Below are 16,860 nucleotides of genomic sequence, written 5' to 3'. Positions count from 1 at the left end.
TGTGCTTCACACCCCGGGTCTATGGCCAACAAACTTGTATAACTTTACATATAGATGTAGCAGTGATGAACTTGTCAATGTCAGTTCATGATATGGTAATATCACAATGTATAATATACTGCTAAGCCATCAAACGTGTATAATTTTATGTATAGATGAGGCGAGTATGTCAATGGACTGTATTATATTGTGATATTACAATGTTTTGCTTAACATGAATGTGTATTAGACTATCTATATGTCAGTGTGACTGTACCATATGATATTTTATAGTGTAAGGCCAACAAACTTGTATAACTTTATATACTGATGAAGTAGAGCTGAGTATGTTACTGTACTATATGATAAAGTGATAAATTATGTTAAGTAACAAATGTATGTTAGACTGTCTATAACTATATATATGTAGCAGTGTCATTGTGAATGCACCGTATGATTTTATATTTCTATGGCCAACAAACTTGTATAACCTTATATACAGACACAGCAGAGCTAAGTGAGCCAATGTATGATCTGCTGCTATCAAAATGTGTTATAGGAGGACTGCATTTGGACTAGTGAGCCAGGGAAAAAGAATATAGGTGACAAACTCATCTCCGTTACATCAGTACATATAAGCCGCCCTTCAATGCATAGTACCCCATAGAATCATATTTATCGGTCATGATCATGCAATATAACACCTTTACGGCTGCAGAGCAGCAGTCTTGTATTACATGCTGCTTTCAGGAACAGCAGAGTTAAATTCATGAGACCTTCTCAGTGAAGAATCAGAGATTTGATTTCACCAAATTTTATCTGAAGACCTGAAGTATTTGTTCAGAGCCTATCTCCTTGGTAGCGGTTCTCAATCTGCCTTTGGGGATGGAATATGTAGTGGCAGACAGTGAAGAGCATAATGACCCTGATTAGCGCTATCAGCCTCCGCTCTCCTATTTGGAAGGAAAAATATCCTGCAATAGGAAAAAATATATACACCCCCCCCACACACACACACGTACACACACTTGTGCTATTATAGTGACAAAAACTACGATACTGCGATTCAGAAAGGCTAGGTGCGCTGACTGTGTATTCATTGAGATAGAATTTACAGATCAGATTGATGTCATCAACACTGCAATGGCTGCCCTGTGCAGATGTAGCAGAGCCAAGATTGACAGATGTAGGAAAGCTAAATCTGTCATTGGCGAGAGTGATGTTTGTCAGCTTTGCATAAGACACTGCAGGTAAATGTAGAATGCTGTAATAACTCATCGCAATGAACTAGCAAGACACCCAGAAAGAGCTACAGTAATTGACAACTTCAGCAATGCTCCATGTACAAAACCAAGAAGCCATAGGGATCTGATATCCCTGACATAGGAGATACATGTAAAAGGAAGAAGCACAAAACTATAAAACAGATGTGTCAAAAGGATAATGCAAAAGATAAGTCATAAATATGGTGTAATACTATGGGCAGGTCATAGGTATAATACCAGAGAGAAGACAAAAGTATCAAACTACAGAAAAGTCATAACATTCTAGGCAAGTCATAGGTATAATACTACAAACAAAATATAAGTATAATACCAGAGACAAGACAAATGTAAAACACTATAGGCATGTCACATGTCTACAGCTTAGACAATATAGACAATACTAAAGATGGGTCATAAATATAATACTATAGACTATTCATAAGGATAACACTACAGATAAATAATATGTATAATACTATAGACTAGTCATAAGGATAACACTACAGATAAATAATATGTATAATACTATAGACAAGTCATAAGGATAACTCTACAGATAAGTATAGTACTATAGATGAGTCAAAAGAACAACAGAGCAGACAAGCCATAAGTATGTCATAACTATAGGTAATATAGGTAAAATACCATATGTGTGTGTGTATAGTACAATGGATGAGTAATAAGTATAAAAAAACAATAACTCATAAGTAAACAATATAGATAAGTCACTAGTATAAAACCAGTTAGGTTATATGCATGACATTACAGACTAAGAATACATATACCATTATAGGCAAGTACAATACTATACACAAGTAAAAAGCATAATAATATACAGTAGATGAATCATAGATAGATCATTAACAAAGACCTATAAATACGTCATCGGTATAATACTATACATAAGGCATCAGTATAATATTGTGGATAAGTCATCAGTATAGACCTGTAGGTAAGGCATCAGTATAATACTAAAGAATAAGTCATGAGTATAATACACTGTAGATAAGTCATCAGTATAATACATTGTAGATACGTCATCAGTATAATACACTGTAGATACGTCATGAGTATAATACACTGTAGATACGTCATCCGTATAATGTACTGTACATACGTCATCAGTATAATAACTATAGAATAAGTCATCAGTATATTGCTATACATAAGGCATCAGTATAGACCTATATATAAGTCATCAGTATAATACTATAGACACGTCATCAGTATAATACTATACATAAGGCATCAGTATAATACTAAATATAAGTCATCAGAATAATACACTGTAGATAAGTCATCAGTATAATACTAAATATAAGTCATCAGTATAGTACACTGTAGATAAGTCATCAGTATAATGTACTGTACATACGTCATCAGTATAATACTATAGAATAAGTCATCAGTATATTGCTATACATAAGGCATCAGTATAGACCTATATATAAGTCATCAGTATAATACTATAGACAAGTCATCAGTATCATACTATACATAAGGCATCAGTATAATACTATAGACACGTCATCAGTATAAAACTACTATAAAGGTAGGGCATCAGTGTAATGCTAGAGATAAGTAATATATATAATACTATAGATAAGACATCAGTATAATACAATAGATATGTCATCAGTATAATACTATAGAATAAGCCAACTGTGTAATACTTTACCTAAGGCTTCAGTATAAACCTATATATACGTCATCAGTATAATACTATAGATACATCATCAGTATAATACTATAGACACCTCACCACTGTCATACTATACATAAAGCATCAGTATAAACCTATCGATAAATCATTAGTATAATACTACTGTAAAGGTAGGGCATTAGAGTAATACTAGAGATAAGTAATATGTACTGTATAATACTATAGATAAGTCATCAGTATAATACTATACTAAGTGTTTAGTATAATACTATAGTAAGTCATTAGTATAATACTATAGTAAGTCATCAGTATAATACTATAGTAAGTCATTAGTATAATACTATAGATAAGTCATCAGTATAATACTATAGATAAGACATTAGTATACTGTAATACTATACATAAAGCATCAGTTTAGTACTATAGATAAGACATCAGTATAATACTCTAGATAAGTCATCATTATAATACTATAGAGAAGGTGTCATTATAATACTATAGAGAAGGCATCAGTATAATACTATAGATAAGGCAGCAGTATAATACTATAGGTAAGGGATCAGTATAATATTAGAAATAAGTTATCAGTATATTACTATAGATAAGTCATCAGTATAATACAACAGATAAGCCATCAGTATAATACTATAGATAAGTCATCATTATAACACTATAGATAAGTCATTAGTATTGACCTTTTGGTTAAGGGTTCAGTATAATACTACAGATAAGCCATCAGTATAATACTCTAGATAAGTCATCAGTTTAGTACTATAGAGAAGTCATCATTATAATATTATAGATAAGTCATCAGTATAATACTACAGATAAGTCATCAGTATAATACTACAGATAAGCCATCAGTAATAATACTATATATAAGGCATCAGTATAATAATATAGATATGGAATACGTAAAATTCTACAAATAACAATTACTGGTTGAAGAACATGGTGGTAAAGGGAAATGAGGGGGTACTGGGACCTCATATGGGACTGTATGACATGTAAGGCCTTGGCTGGGCCCTGGCAGAGTGATGTGTGCTCATACATAGCTGACAGGTAGCTGTCCAGTGCTGAATGTTACAGAAAGCAAGGAGCACAATAAGGAGTTAAACCTGGGGCCCAAACTGTTACTACATAAAAGCAGCCTCCCACACTGCACCCCTACAATCGCGGCCGGTAACACTTAGTGTACTTAATATATTAGTTGTCTCCATCACCTCATGAAAAGTCCATCTCGCAGCGGCTAAGTGCAGAAGAGCCCAATGCTACAAGGAAGGGCTGTTTATTACTCTCTGCATTCAGGCTCTGCTATTCAATGCAAAGCTGGCAGTCTGCAGCCCGTCATTGTATTGCTAACACCGGCTATTTTGTCAGCTGGTAATAAAATCAGACAGCGCTACTCTATCATAAGGCAACAGATATCACTAAACATAAAGGTCTCAGGCTGAAAGGGACTATAAAGTGCGGGGTAGAGTTGCACTGCGCCTCTGCTAAGTAATTACACCTCAGTAACCAACTACAGGAACACCACCGGTGCCATCACCTATATGCAGATTGATGGCACCAAGCTGCCAGGGCATAGTGGATGGCACTGCTACTAGCATTGCAAGGTAATAGGATTTAGGATTTAGGCTGCTACCACTACCAAGTTGGAGTGCCTCTGTGTCCCTCTAACTACAACCCTGTAGTGGCATGTATGTCAACAATGTCTCTATATTATATTAGGGACCGTGTTGTCCCTATATTAGAACCAGATCAAAATTACAAGGGAAGAAGACTGGAGGAAGCCATAGGCTCGGGCTGGGCATTCCAGCTGTTGCAAGACTACAATTCCCAGCAAGTTTGGAATAAGCTGTGGCCCTCCAGCTGTATAATTCTGTGATGGTATACAAAGCAAACATGCTATTAACATGGCTCTCCTACTACCACTCCAGTAGTTGGAAAACTACAACTCCCATCCTGCTTCCACCAAGTTGTGGATAAACTACAATTCCCAGGCTAAAGGCTGCGAGGGAATAATTGGAGTTGTAGTTGTTTTAACAGCTGGAAAGCCGCCCATTGGGGATCACTGTCTCTAGCAGTGTTCGGTAGCCTGTAGCTGTTATAAGACTACAATTCTCAGCATGCTCTATGTAAACTGTGTCTCTCCATCTGTTGCAAGACTACAACTCCCATCATGCTTCTACCAACCCACATCTCTTTAGCTGTTGCAAAATTACAGTTCCCAATAAACCGTGGCTCTCCATCTGTTGCAAGACTACAACTCCCATTATGCTCCCACCAACCCGCATCTCTTTAGCTGTTGCAAAATTACAGTTCCCAATAAACCGTGGCTCTCCATCTGTTGCAAGACTACAACTCCCATTATGCTCCCACCAACCCGCATCTCTTTAGCTGTTGCAGAATTACAGTTCCCAATAAACCGTGGCTCTCCATCTGTTGCAAGACTACAACTCCCATTATGCTCCCACCAACCCGCATCTCTTTAGCTGTTGCAGAATTACATTTCCCAAAAAACCGTGGCTCTCCATCTGTTGCAAGACTACAACTCCCATTATGCTCCCACCAACCCACCCGCATCTCTTTAGCTGTTGCAGAATTACAGTTCCCAATAAACCGTGGCTCTCCCTCTTTGCCAAGCTACAACTTTAACCATGGATGGAGCAGCCTGTTGTCCTCCAGTTGTTGCAGTAGTACAACTCCCATCATGCTGCAACAACTGAAGAATTGCCCAAGAGCAAGGATTCACTAGTCCTTTATCTAAATACCCTTCTTGATTCCCCCGACACACATCCTCCCCTCCCTAGTATTGGAAGGCATGTAGTGACCCATTGGATTACACTTAAAAAACTTTCCTTTATGGCCGTGAGATAGTCAATAACCAACACTCCTTGTTTCCTGCCAATGATCCAACGCAACAGTACAAAACACTATTGACCCCATATTGGCGGCCATATTACCCTAGTACTAATTTCCATACTGCTATTTGGTACCACATATAGCCTTATTCTGCATCCCTATGGGTGACCGATTGGCACAACCAGTTCACCAAGCAAAGCCTAAAACGCATGCTAAACATGAACCCAGGTCACAGGAGTTCACCCAGATGTTGGGCGCCTGTAATCCAGATGCCAATATCCTGCCGGGGACTGACAATGCGTGCATTCTCCTGATCATGTGGGCACTGGCCGGGCCGGCTATCTGCTCTCCGTGTAGTAGCCACAGCTCAGCCGGCTCAGGTCACTGAACCAGAGAAGCAAAGGATTTCAGCAGAAAGCAAAGAGGAGAAGTGTCATTTACAATTCCAATGAGGAGGAATGAGTGCAGCTTACGAAGAGGGACACCTCGCTTACCAGTTATCGCTCAGGCACATAATACTATATACATCTATGGGGGGTTTAATCCTTAGACACCAGACATCTTTGTGCCTGGGTGACAGGACACAATTGTGTGCGGCCGATTCTCATGGGGTTACGTTCTTGGCAGGCATCACCGCAGGTCACAGGACATGTGTGCTCTATAGAGAAGCGTGGAGGCGCCGCTGACACTTTTTTTTTTGCCAAGCACAGAAAATGTTTGTGTCAGTGGTAACACAGCGGCATCTTTATCACTGCCATCCCATTCAGCCGGCTGAGGAATCTGCAGACCATTCCAATCCACTGGCTTCTGGGTTTGCTTTTTTTTTTTTTTTTCTTTCCTTTTTTCTGCATTCAATCTTGGTGAAAGCAGAAAATCTTTAGCGCATTTTCTGGTGCAACTGGTTAATCTGGGAACTTGTGTAGGGATTTTCTAGCCGGCAATGTGCAGAGATAAATCAAGCGGTGGGATAGTTATCTCGGATCCTATTCTGCAATGACTTCCTGGGTACTTGTAGAAGCAGGAAGGGGGGTGCAGAGAAGAAGGGGTTAAACAGGGGGTCTGATAATATAAACTCCTATTGATTATGGATTGGGGGAAAGCAGGGTAATGCAGAGGATATAGAAGCTGTATGTTGCTCCAGCTTGGAGAGGAGGGATGGGAGAGATGTGTGTGCGGAGTCTGGCACCACTACCCACACGTCTCAGGGCTCAGGATTGATTCATCAGTGCCAACATGTTACTATAACCAGCAGGTGAAGGAAAGGGGACATCACATCTAGGGGGTCACAGCGTCCATCTACACCAGTGCCCTCTAATATAGTTGTTGTAAAACTACAGCTGCCTGCTGGGTGTTGTAGTTCTGCAACAGCTGGAGCGTAGGGGTCTACAGTGACAGATGTGAAGGCTTCACCCCCTGAACTTCCACCCCAAGTGACCCGCCATCATACAGATCAGCAGCCTCCACAGAGAACAGGCACATGCCCAGACTACTCCTCCATTCACACAAGGGATGCCACCCTCACCACCACACAGTAACTCTTTCCGCTCCCCTAAGGCGCCCATGGATCACTGGGAACAATCCATCCACACACAATATATACCGTATGGAGACTTAACCCTTTCGCCGTATACCCACTGAGCACAACGTTAACCATTTCAGTCACAGGACGGGCGCTTCTGGGTGCAAAACTATAACTCCCATCCTGCACAATGGGGGTTGTAGTTCTGCGAAGGGCTGGAGGGACCCCGCTCGCTTGATCGTAGACACTTCCAAAGTAGGCATTTCAAATTAACCCTTTCCAGTCACTATTCCCCCCCCCCCTCACTATCCGCCGATGATGATGGGTAGTTAAGGTAGTTAACCATTGCAGCTCCGCGTCCTGGTCTCTTCCATGGTCAGGTTGGCTCCTCCGATCTTAGGCTGGTTAACCCCTTCCATTCATGCAGGTGAACTCATCCTACATTTCCAGTGCACAGAATGTGTCAGGTGCAGAGGGGTGATGCACACATGTAAGGGTAACATGGCTGCATGGTAGGAGGAAGGTGCCCACTTACCCACAGTGCCCCTGGCAGAGCCAACAGCAGCAGCAGAACCCCTGGCATCTTGCACCCAGACAGGACTCTTGATCCCAGCAGCCAAGTGTCCAGCGTGTCCCTAGTCTCGGCTTGTCAGTCCTCTCCCTTCAGTCCTACACACGTCCCGATGCCGGTGTGGAGGCTCCGCTGCCCCCGGGCGCTGCCGCTTGCCGCCCCGTCTCTCCCCCGCTCTGAGCTGCAGGTGAACGGGCTGCACCAGCTGAGCGCAGCGCTAGCCCCGCCTCCCCCGGCCGACAGACATCCAAACCACGCCCACCGCGGCGGGACTGTCAACTCAGCCACGCCCCCACAGAGTTCGCAGCGTGACAAGAAGCCACGCCCATACAAACGATCCTGATTGACAAGCCGGCCCCGCCCACCGTGATAACTGTGAATTGACAGAACGCGCGGATACTGCTAAACAGCGCCTCTAATGGAGATGAGAAATACTGCAGAGGAGAGGGCGAGACGGTGATAGTGAAGAGGCTGCGCATCGTATAGAGAGAAGCGGCGGTGTACGGAGCGTGCGAGACCGGGGCCGGCTGCAGGGTGACAGGGACGGCGGGAGGGGCGGACACATGACTCTGCATAGGAAAGACTGCCGGAGAATCCATGGAGGGAGCAGTGTATGGGGAAGTATGGGGGATATGCGGTGTATGGGGAAGTATGGGGGATATGCGGTGTATGGGGAAGTATGGGGGATATGCGGTGTATGGGGAAGTATGGGGGATATGCGGTGTATGGGGAAGTATGGGGGATATGCAGTGTATGGGGGATATGCAGTGTATGGGGATGTATGGGGGATATGCAGTGTATGGGGGATATGCAGTGTGTGCTAATGTATGGGGGATATGCAGTGTGTGCTAATGTATGGGGGATATGCGGTGTGTGCTAATGTATGGGGGATATGCGGTGTATGAGGAAGTATGGGGGATATGTGGTGTATGGGGAAGTATGGGGGATATGCAGTGTATGGGGGATATGCAGTGTATGGGGAAGTATGGGGGATATGCAGTGTATGGGGGATATGCAGTGTATGGGGAAGTATGGGGGATATGCAGTGTATGGGGAAGTATGGGGGATATGCAGTGTATGGGGAAGTATGGGGGATATGCAGTGTATGGGGGATATGCAGTGTATGGGGGATATGCAGTGTATGGGGGATATGCAGTGTATGGGGGATATGGGGTGTATGGGGGATATGCAGTGTGTGGGGATGTATGGGGGATATGCGGTGTATGGGGGATATGCAGTGTATGGGGGATATGCAGTGTATGGGGATGTATGGGGGATATGCGGTGTATGGGGGATATGCAGTGTATGGGGGATATGCAGTGTATGGGGAAGTATGGGGGATATGCAGTGTATGGGGAAGTATGGGGGATATGCGGTGTATGGGGGATATGCAGTGTATGGGGGATATGCAGTGTATGGGGATGTATGGGGGATATGCAGTGTATGGGGGATATGCAGTGTGTGCTAATGTATGGGGGATATGCGGTGTATGAGGAAGTATGGGGGATATGTGGTGTATGGGGGATATGCAGTGTATGGGGAAGTATGGGGGATATGCGGTGTATGGGGGATATGCGGTGTATGGGGGATATGCAGTGTATGGGGGATATGCGGTGTATGGGGGATATGCAGTGTATGGGGGATATGTGGTGTATGGGGGATATGCAGTGTATGGGGGATATGCAGTGTGTGGGGATGTATGGGGGATATGCGGTGTATGGGGGATATGCAGTGTATGGGGATGTATGGGGGATATGCAGTGTGTGGGGATGTATGGGGGATATGCGGTGTATGGGGGATATGCAGTGTATGGGGAAGTATGGGGGATATGCAGTGTATGGGGAAGTATGGGGGATATGCGGTGTATGGGGGATATGCGGTGTATGGGGAAGTATGGGGGATATGCAGTGTATGGGGAAGTATGGGGGATATGCAGTGTATGGCGAAGTATGGGGGATATGCAGTGTATGGGAATGTATGAGGGATATGCAGTGTGGGGATGTATGGGGGATATGCAGTGTGTGGGGAAGTATGGGGGATATGCGGTGTATGGGGCATATGCAGTGTATGGGGAAGTATGGGGGATATGCGGTGTATGGGGCATATGCAGTGTATGGGGAAGTATGGGGGATATGCAGTGTATGGTGATGTATGGGGGATATGCAGTGTATGGGGGATATGCAGTGTATGGTAATGTATGGGGGATATGCAGTCTATGGGAATGTATGGGGGATATGCAATGTATGAGGGATATGCAGTGTGGGGATGTATGGGGGATATGCAGTGTGTGGGGATGTATGGGGGATATGCAATGTATGGGGGATATGCAGTGTGTGGGGATGTATGGGGGATATGCAGTGTGTGGGGATGTATGGGGGATATGCAGTGTGTGGGAATGTATGGGGGATATGCGGTGTATGGGGATGTATGGGGGAGTGATAGGTAATGTATGGGGGATATGCAGTGTATAGGAATGTATACGGAATATGCAGAGTGTGGGGATGTATGGGGGATATGCAGTGTATGTGGAAGTATGGGGGATATGCAGTGTATGGTAATGTATGGAGGATATGCAGTGTGTGGGAATGTATGGGGGAGTGATAGGTAATGTATGGGGGATATGCAGTGTGTGGGAATGTATGGGGGAGTGATAGGTAATGTATGGGGGATATGCAGTGTATAGGAATGTATACGGAATATGCAGTGTGTGGTAATGTATGGGGGATATGCAGTGTGTAGGAATGTATGGGGGATAAGCAGTGTATGGGGTATAAGCAGTGTATGGTAATGTATGGAGGATATGCAGTGTATGGGGAAGTATGGGGGATATGCAGTGTGTGGGGATGTATGGGGGATATGCAGTGTGTGGGGATGTATAGGGGATATAAGGTGTATGGGGGGATATGCAGTGTATGGGGAAGTATGGGGGATATGCAGTGTATGACAATGTATGGGGGATATGCAGTGTATGGGGGATATGCAGTGTATGGGGAAGTATGGGGATATGCAGTGTGTGGGGATGTATGGGGGATATGCAGTGTATGGGGAAGTATGGGGGATATGCAGTGTATGGTAATGTATGGGAGATATGCAGTGTGTGGTAATGTATGGGGGATATGCAGTGTATGGGGGATATGCAGTGTATGGGGGATATGCGGTGTATGGGGAAGTATGGGGGATATGCGGTGTATGGGGAAGTATGGGGGATATGCGGTGTATGGGAATGTATGGGGGATATGCAGTGTGTGGGAATGTATGGGGGATATGCAGTGTATGGGGATATGCAGTGTGTGGGAATGTATGGGGGATATGCAGTGTATGGGGGATATGCAGTGTATGGGAATGTATGGGGGATATGCAGTGTGTGGGGGATATGCAGTGTGTGGTAATGTATGGGGGATATGCAGTGTGTGGGGGATATGCAGTGTGTGGTAATGTATGGGGGATATGCGGTGTATGGGGAAGTATGGGGGATATGCGGTGTATGGGGGATATGCGGTGTATGGGAATGTATGGGGGATATGCAGTGTGTGGGAATGTATGGGGGATATGCAGTGTATGGGGATATGCAGTGTGTGGGAATGTATGGGGGATATGCAGTGTATGGGGGATATGCAGTGTATGTGAATGTATGGGGGATATGCAGTGTGTGGGGGATATGCAGTGTGTGGTAATGTATGGGGGATATGCAGTGTGTGGGGGATATGCAGTGTGTGGTAATGTGTGGGGGATATGCAGTGTGTGGGGGATATGCAGTGTGTGGTAATGTATGGGGGATATGCAGTGTGTGGGAATGTATGGGGGATATGTGGTGTATGGGGGATAAGCAGTGTATGGGGGATAAGCAGTGTATGGGGGATAAGCAGTGTGTGGGGGATATGCAGTGTATGGTAATGTATGGAGGATAAGCAGTGTATGGTAATGTATGGGGGATATGCAATGTATGGGGGATATGCAGTGTGTGGGGAAGTATGGGGGATATGCAGTGTATGGGGAAGTATGGGGGATATGCAGTGTGTGGGGATGTATGGGGGATATGCAGTGTATGGGGGATATGCAGTGTGTGGTACTGTATGGGGGATATGCAGTGTGTGGGAATGTATGGGGGTTATGTGGTGTATGGGAATGTATGGGGGATAAGCAGTGTATGGGGGATAAGCAGTGTGTGGGGGATATGCAGTGTATGGTTATGTATGGAGGATATGCAGTGTATGGTAATGTATGGGGGATATGCAGTGTGTGGGGAAGTATGGGGGATATGCAGTGTATGGGGAAGTATGGGGGATATGCAGTGTGTGGGGATGTATGGGGGATATGCAGTGTGTGGTAATGTATGGGGGATATGTGGTGTATGGGGGATATGCAGTGTATGGGGAAGTATGGGGGATATGCAGTGTATGGGGTATATGCAGTGTATGGTAATGTATGGGGGATATGCAGTGTATGGTAATGTATGGGGGATATGCAGTGTATGGGGGGTATGCAGTGTGTGGGGAAGTATGGGGGTATGCAGTGTATGGTAATGTATGTGGGATATGCAGTGTATGGTAATGTATGTGGGATATGCAGTGTATGGGGAAGTATGGGGGATATGCAGAGTATGGTAATGTATGGGAGATATGCAGTGTGTGGTAATGTATGGGGGTTATGTGGTGTATGGGGAAGTATGGGGGATATGTGGTGTGGGGAAGTATGGGGGATATGCGGTGTATGGGAATGTATGGGGGATATGCAGTGTGTGGGAATGTATGGGGGATATGCAGTGTGTGGGAATGTATGGGGGATATGCAGTGTATGGTAATGTATGGGGGATATGCAGTGTATGGGGATGTATGGGGGGTATGCAGTGTGTGGGGAAGTATGGGGGTATGCAGTGTATGGTAATGTATGGGGGATATGCAGTGTATGGGGAAGTATGGGGGATATGCAGTGTATGGGGAAGTATGGGGGATATGCAGTGTATGGGGGATATGCAGTGTATGGTAATGTATGGGAGATATGCAGTGTGTAGTAATGTATGGGGGTTATGCGGTGTGTGGGGAAGTATGGGGGATATGCGGTGTGTGGGGAAGTATGGGGGATATGCGGTGTATGGGAATGTATGGGGGATATGCAGTGTGTGGGAATGTATGGGGGATATGCAGTGTGGTAATGTATGGGGGATATGCAGTGTGTGGGAATGTATGGGGGATATGCAGTGTATGGGGGATATGCAGTGTATAGGAATGTATGGGGGCAGGGGCGGATTAACTTTACCATAGGCCCCGGGCTGTTCACCAAGCCTGGGCCCCCCCACCCCACTAACTATGGCAGCACTAGCCTGGCGTTCATAGTACAGGATAGATAATGTCATGATGTCCTGAGTTGTGCAAAATTGCCATAAAAAAACAGTGATTTTTTTGCAAATCATGGCGGAAGTGTAGCCAGGAGACAGTACACCACTGAAAGTATAAGTCTTTTTGGGTGGTCATGGGCCCCCCAGAAGCTCAGGGCCCCGGGCTGCCGCCCAAAAGGCCCCTATTATAGTCCACTACTGTATGGGGGATATGCAGAGTATGGGGGATATGCAGTGTGTAGGGAAGTATGGGGGATATGCAGTGTATGGGAATGTATGGGGGATATGCAGTGTATGGGGGATATGCAGTGTATGGGGGATATGCAGTGTGTAGGGAAGTATGGGGGATATGCAGTGTATGGGAATGTATGGGGGATATGCAGTGTATGGGGGATATGCAGTGTGTGGTAATGTATGGGGGATATGCAGTGTGTAGGGAAGTATGGGGGATATGCAGTGTATGGTAATGTATGGGGGATATGCAGTGTATGGGGGATATGCAGTGTGTGGTAATGTATGGGGGATATGCCGTGTATGGGAATGTATGGGGGATATGCAGTGTGTGGTAATGTATGGGGGATATGCAGTGCATAGGAATGTATGGGGGATATGCAGTGTATGGGGAAGTATGGGGGATATGCAGTGTATGGGGGATATGCAGTGTATGGGGGATATGCAGTGTGTGGTAATGTATGGGGGATATGCAGTGTGTGGTAATGTATGGGGGGATATGCAGTGTGTGGTAATGTATGGGGGATATGCGCTGTGTGGGGGATATGCAGTGTGTGGTAATGTATGGGGGATATGCAGTGTGTGGGGAAGTATGGGGGATATGCAGTATATGGTAATGTATGGAGGAGTGATAGGCAATGTATGGAGGAGTGAAAGGCAATGTATGGGGAGAATGTATGATAGACATGCAATATATGGGGGTGTGAGACATAATGTGTAGGAGTAATACAATGTATAGGGTAAATGCAATGTATGGGGGTAATGAGTGATAATGTAGAAGGTAAATACAATGTATGGGGGTAATTGGTGATATTGTATAAGGTAAAGCAATGTATGGGGGTAATGGGTAATATTGTATACAGTAAATGCAATGTATGGGGATAATGGGTGATATTGTATAAGGTAAATGCAATGTATGGGGGTAATGGGTAATATTGTATACAGTAAATGCAATGTATGGGGGTAATGGGTAATATTGTATACAGTAAATGCAATGTATGGGGGTAATGGGTGATATTGTATACGGTAAATGCGGTATAAGAGGGGGAATGAGTGATATTGTATAAGAGGAATGCAATGTATGGGGTAGTGATGTGTGTGATGTCAGTGGTGGGGGGCTACAGATGAGGTGTTAAAGCTTGGCAGCAAAAGAGACAGAGATCATGTGACCTCTCTCTTAGAAGAGAGGAGTAGAGACAGAGTGGACCAGGAAGTGAACATTTTCTGCAGCTTCTGGGTGTGAGTCAAGATGTGCGGCAGACAAACTGCCCAATTAATGTAATACAAATGTAATAGAAACCTATTGCAAACAAGCTTAGATTTCGGGTGGGGCTTGAACAGGGTTAAATCTTTCTTAAATAGAGTACTGTATCTCTTTAATGTATCATTGATTTTAATGGGAGAAGTGGTTTTTCGGACCATTTCTGCTTACACTTTGGAACACCGATAGGGAGCTGCATCTTTGCCCCTATGGTGCTGCGTCTTTGCCCCTGTGTTTCCGCCCCTGTATGAAAGTGAAAGTAAACAAGAGGGGAGCGGTGGGCAGCATGGTGCAGGTGCTCCTGAGCGAGCTGGCTGCCCTAAGTCAGGCCATCTACCAATGCTTTTGGCAGGAACTGAGGAGGATATGGAGTCATGGCAAGCGGTGCCCTCGTCACCACCGTCCAGCTAAATAGTGGCTATCAAGTCCGGCTGGGTTGAGGAGCCAGTTCCAGACAATCAAGCATCGTGCTGGGAAGCAACATCAGATATGGACGCTTGAGTAAGTGATGTTCAAATGCCACTGGGGTGTAATATTTCCAGTGTGATGTCACGCTTGCCTGAGCCCCCTCCAAATACCCTTAGTGGCAGGAGTTCATTTCATCACCCAGTTGCTGACCCAGATGTGGAGTTTTGAAGAGAGTCTGAAATCATAGCCAGGGTCAGAAGCCATCTCTACAGCAGACGAATTTACCTTGTCAGTCCCTCCTACTTCCAAGGGAGTCCCCAAGTCAGCAGACACCATCTCACCTTCTCCTATATTGGTAGCAGCCATACCCCCGGAACCAGAGGGGGTATCTTCCACCATATTGGCTTCCCCTTCTGAATTTACAGGCTCCCAACAGTGTGTGCTGTCAGGAGTGAGAGGATGATGAGATATTTTAGGGGCCAATGCTGGAGCTTATATCACTGCCCATGCACCCTTTGGACAGATTTAGCTTAATGTTTTGTTGGCCCATTTGGCAAAAGTTTGAGTTTTGCCCTGTTAGCAACATGTAACGTTAAAGAAATGTGCCTGGTTTTCGGACCAAGAAAGGTAATGCTTGAGTTTTTGTGTGGTGCAACATTTTATAGTAGCTAAGTTAAGTGTACTGCATGTGCCTGGTCATTAGGGTAACTTGTATACAAGAGAGAAGGGCCAATTTAGAGAAGTGACCCATTTCTGTCAGGTGGAAGTTACTCCACAGATAAAAGGCTGTAACCCATTGTATCTGTTGTTCAAGTAAAGTGAACCTGTTTTGAACCATCAGGACAAACAGAAACACGGACAAGTGAGCCCTGACTGGCGCCCCACCCGTGTCCCTGCCTGCTTACCTCAGACTGCCCTAGATAGAAGCGGGTAACTTGGTCTGGTCCCTACACTGAGTAGGTAATACACAAGACACTACAAGAAAGACAAAACACAATAAAGCAGTCCAACGGTCCGGGTCATACACTGACAGGTAGTGGAGGCACTGAATCGCAAAATCAGAGTCAGGGTGCCTTCACACACAATGGATCCGCAGCAGAAAATCCACTGCAATACGGTGTGTGTGAAGCTACCCTCAAAGAGAAAACCAAAAGGTCAAGGCAGGCAGCAAACAGGAAAGGTCCAAGAAACACAGCAGGGTCGGCTATGAACACTGCACAGTGAACTCAAAGACAAGAAAATCAGCACCTTCTTGGCCACACAGCACAAGCCGAGGGGCGCATCAAGCTCCACAAAGGTGCAGTCCTGACAGAACCATAATACCTCAAGTCCTTCTTGCCTGATTTCTTCTGCACCTTACCAACATGGGTGTTAGCCCTAAGGTAAACTACAAGATCCACCTAGGTGCAGTCCCACTTCAACCTCACTGGTACAACTCCACAGGAGAGAGAGAGAGAGTTTTTAGGAACTGGCCTGTGACGAGACTTTATTATTGCTTGAACATCTATCTTCTTATTAACAGGGTTAATGTCACCAATGAGAGCTGTGGACAGCGGGGGATCTCTAGCGTACAGTAACATTTATTCTGCTGCCAGACATTGTTTTAGGGCAGGCCACCCAATGAAACCTGACGGGTGCTTCACAAGGTTAACTTCACCCAGGAGAGCTGTGGACAGCGGTGGATCACTGGCGTGCAAAGATATTTTGCTGCCAGACACGGTTTTAGGACAGGCCACCTGGCATAACCTGGCAGGTACTTCACG

At 45.0% G+C, this 16,860-nt stretch overlaps 1 protein-coding gene across 1 annotated transcript in view; it reads right to left on the bottom strand.

Annotated features, from left to right (window-relative positions):
• CDH4 (cadherin 4) overlaps window positions 1-8,048 on the bottom strand; it is a 557,258-nt gene extending 549,210 nt beyond the window's left edge. The window contains exon 1 of the mRNA XM_069952222.1: window positions 7,827-8,048. Within this exon, the coding sequence (XP_069808323.1) occupies window positions 7,827-7,874 (48 nt within the window). The 5' untranslated portion in view covers window positions 7,875-8,048. The remainder of the gene's footprint in view (window positions 1-7,826) is intronic.
• Between the last annotated feature and the right edge of the window lie 8,812 nt (window positions 8,049-16,860).

Source organism: Dendropsophus ebraccatus, chromosome 14, assembly GCF_027789765.1.
Source record: "Dendropsophus ebraccatus isolate aDenEbr1 chromosome 14, aDenEbr1.pat, whole genome shotgun sequence".
NCBI lineage: Eukaryota > Metazoa > Chordata > Amphibia > Anura > Hylidae > Dendropsophus > Dendropsophus ebraccatus.
Note: the sequence above shows the minus strand (reverse complement) of the source record. Positions and strands in the feature narration are given on the sequence as shown.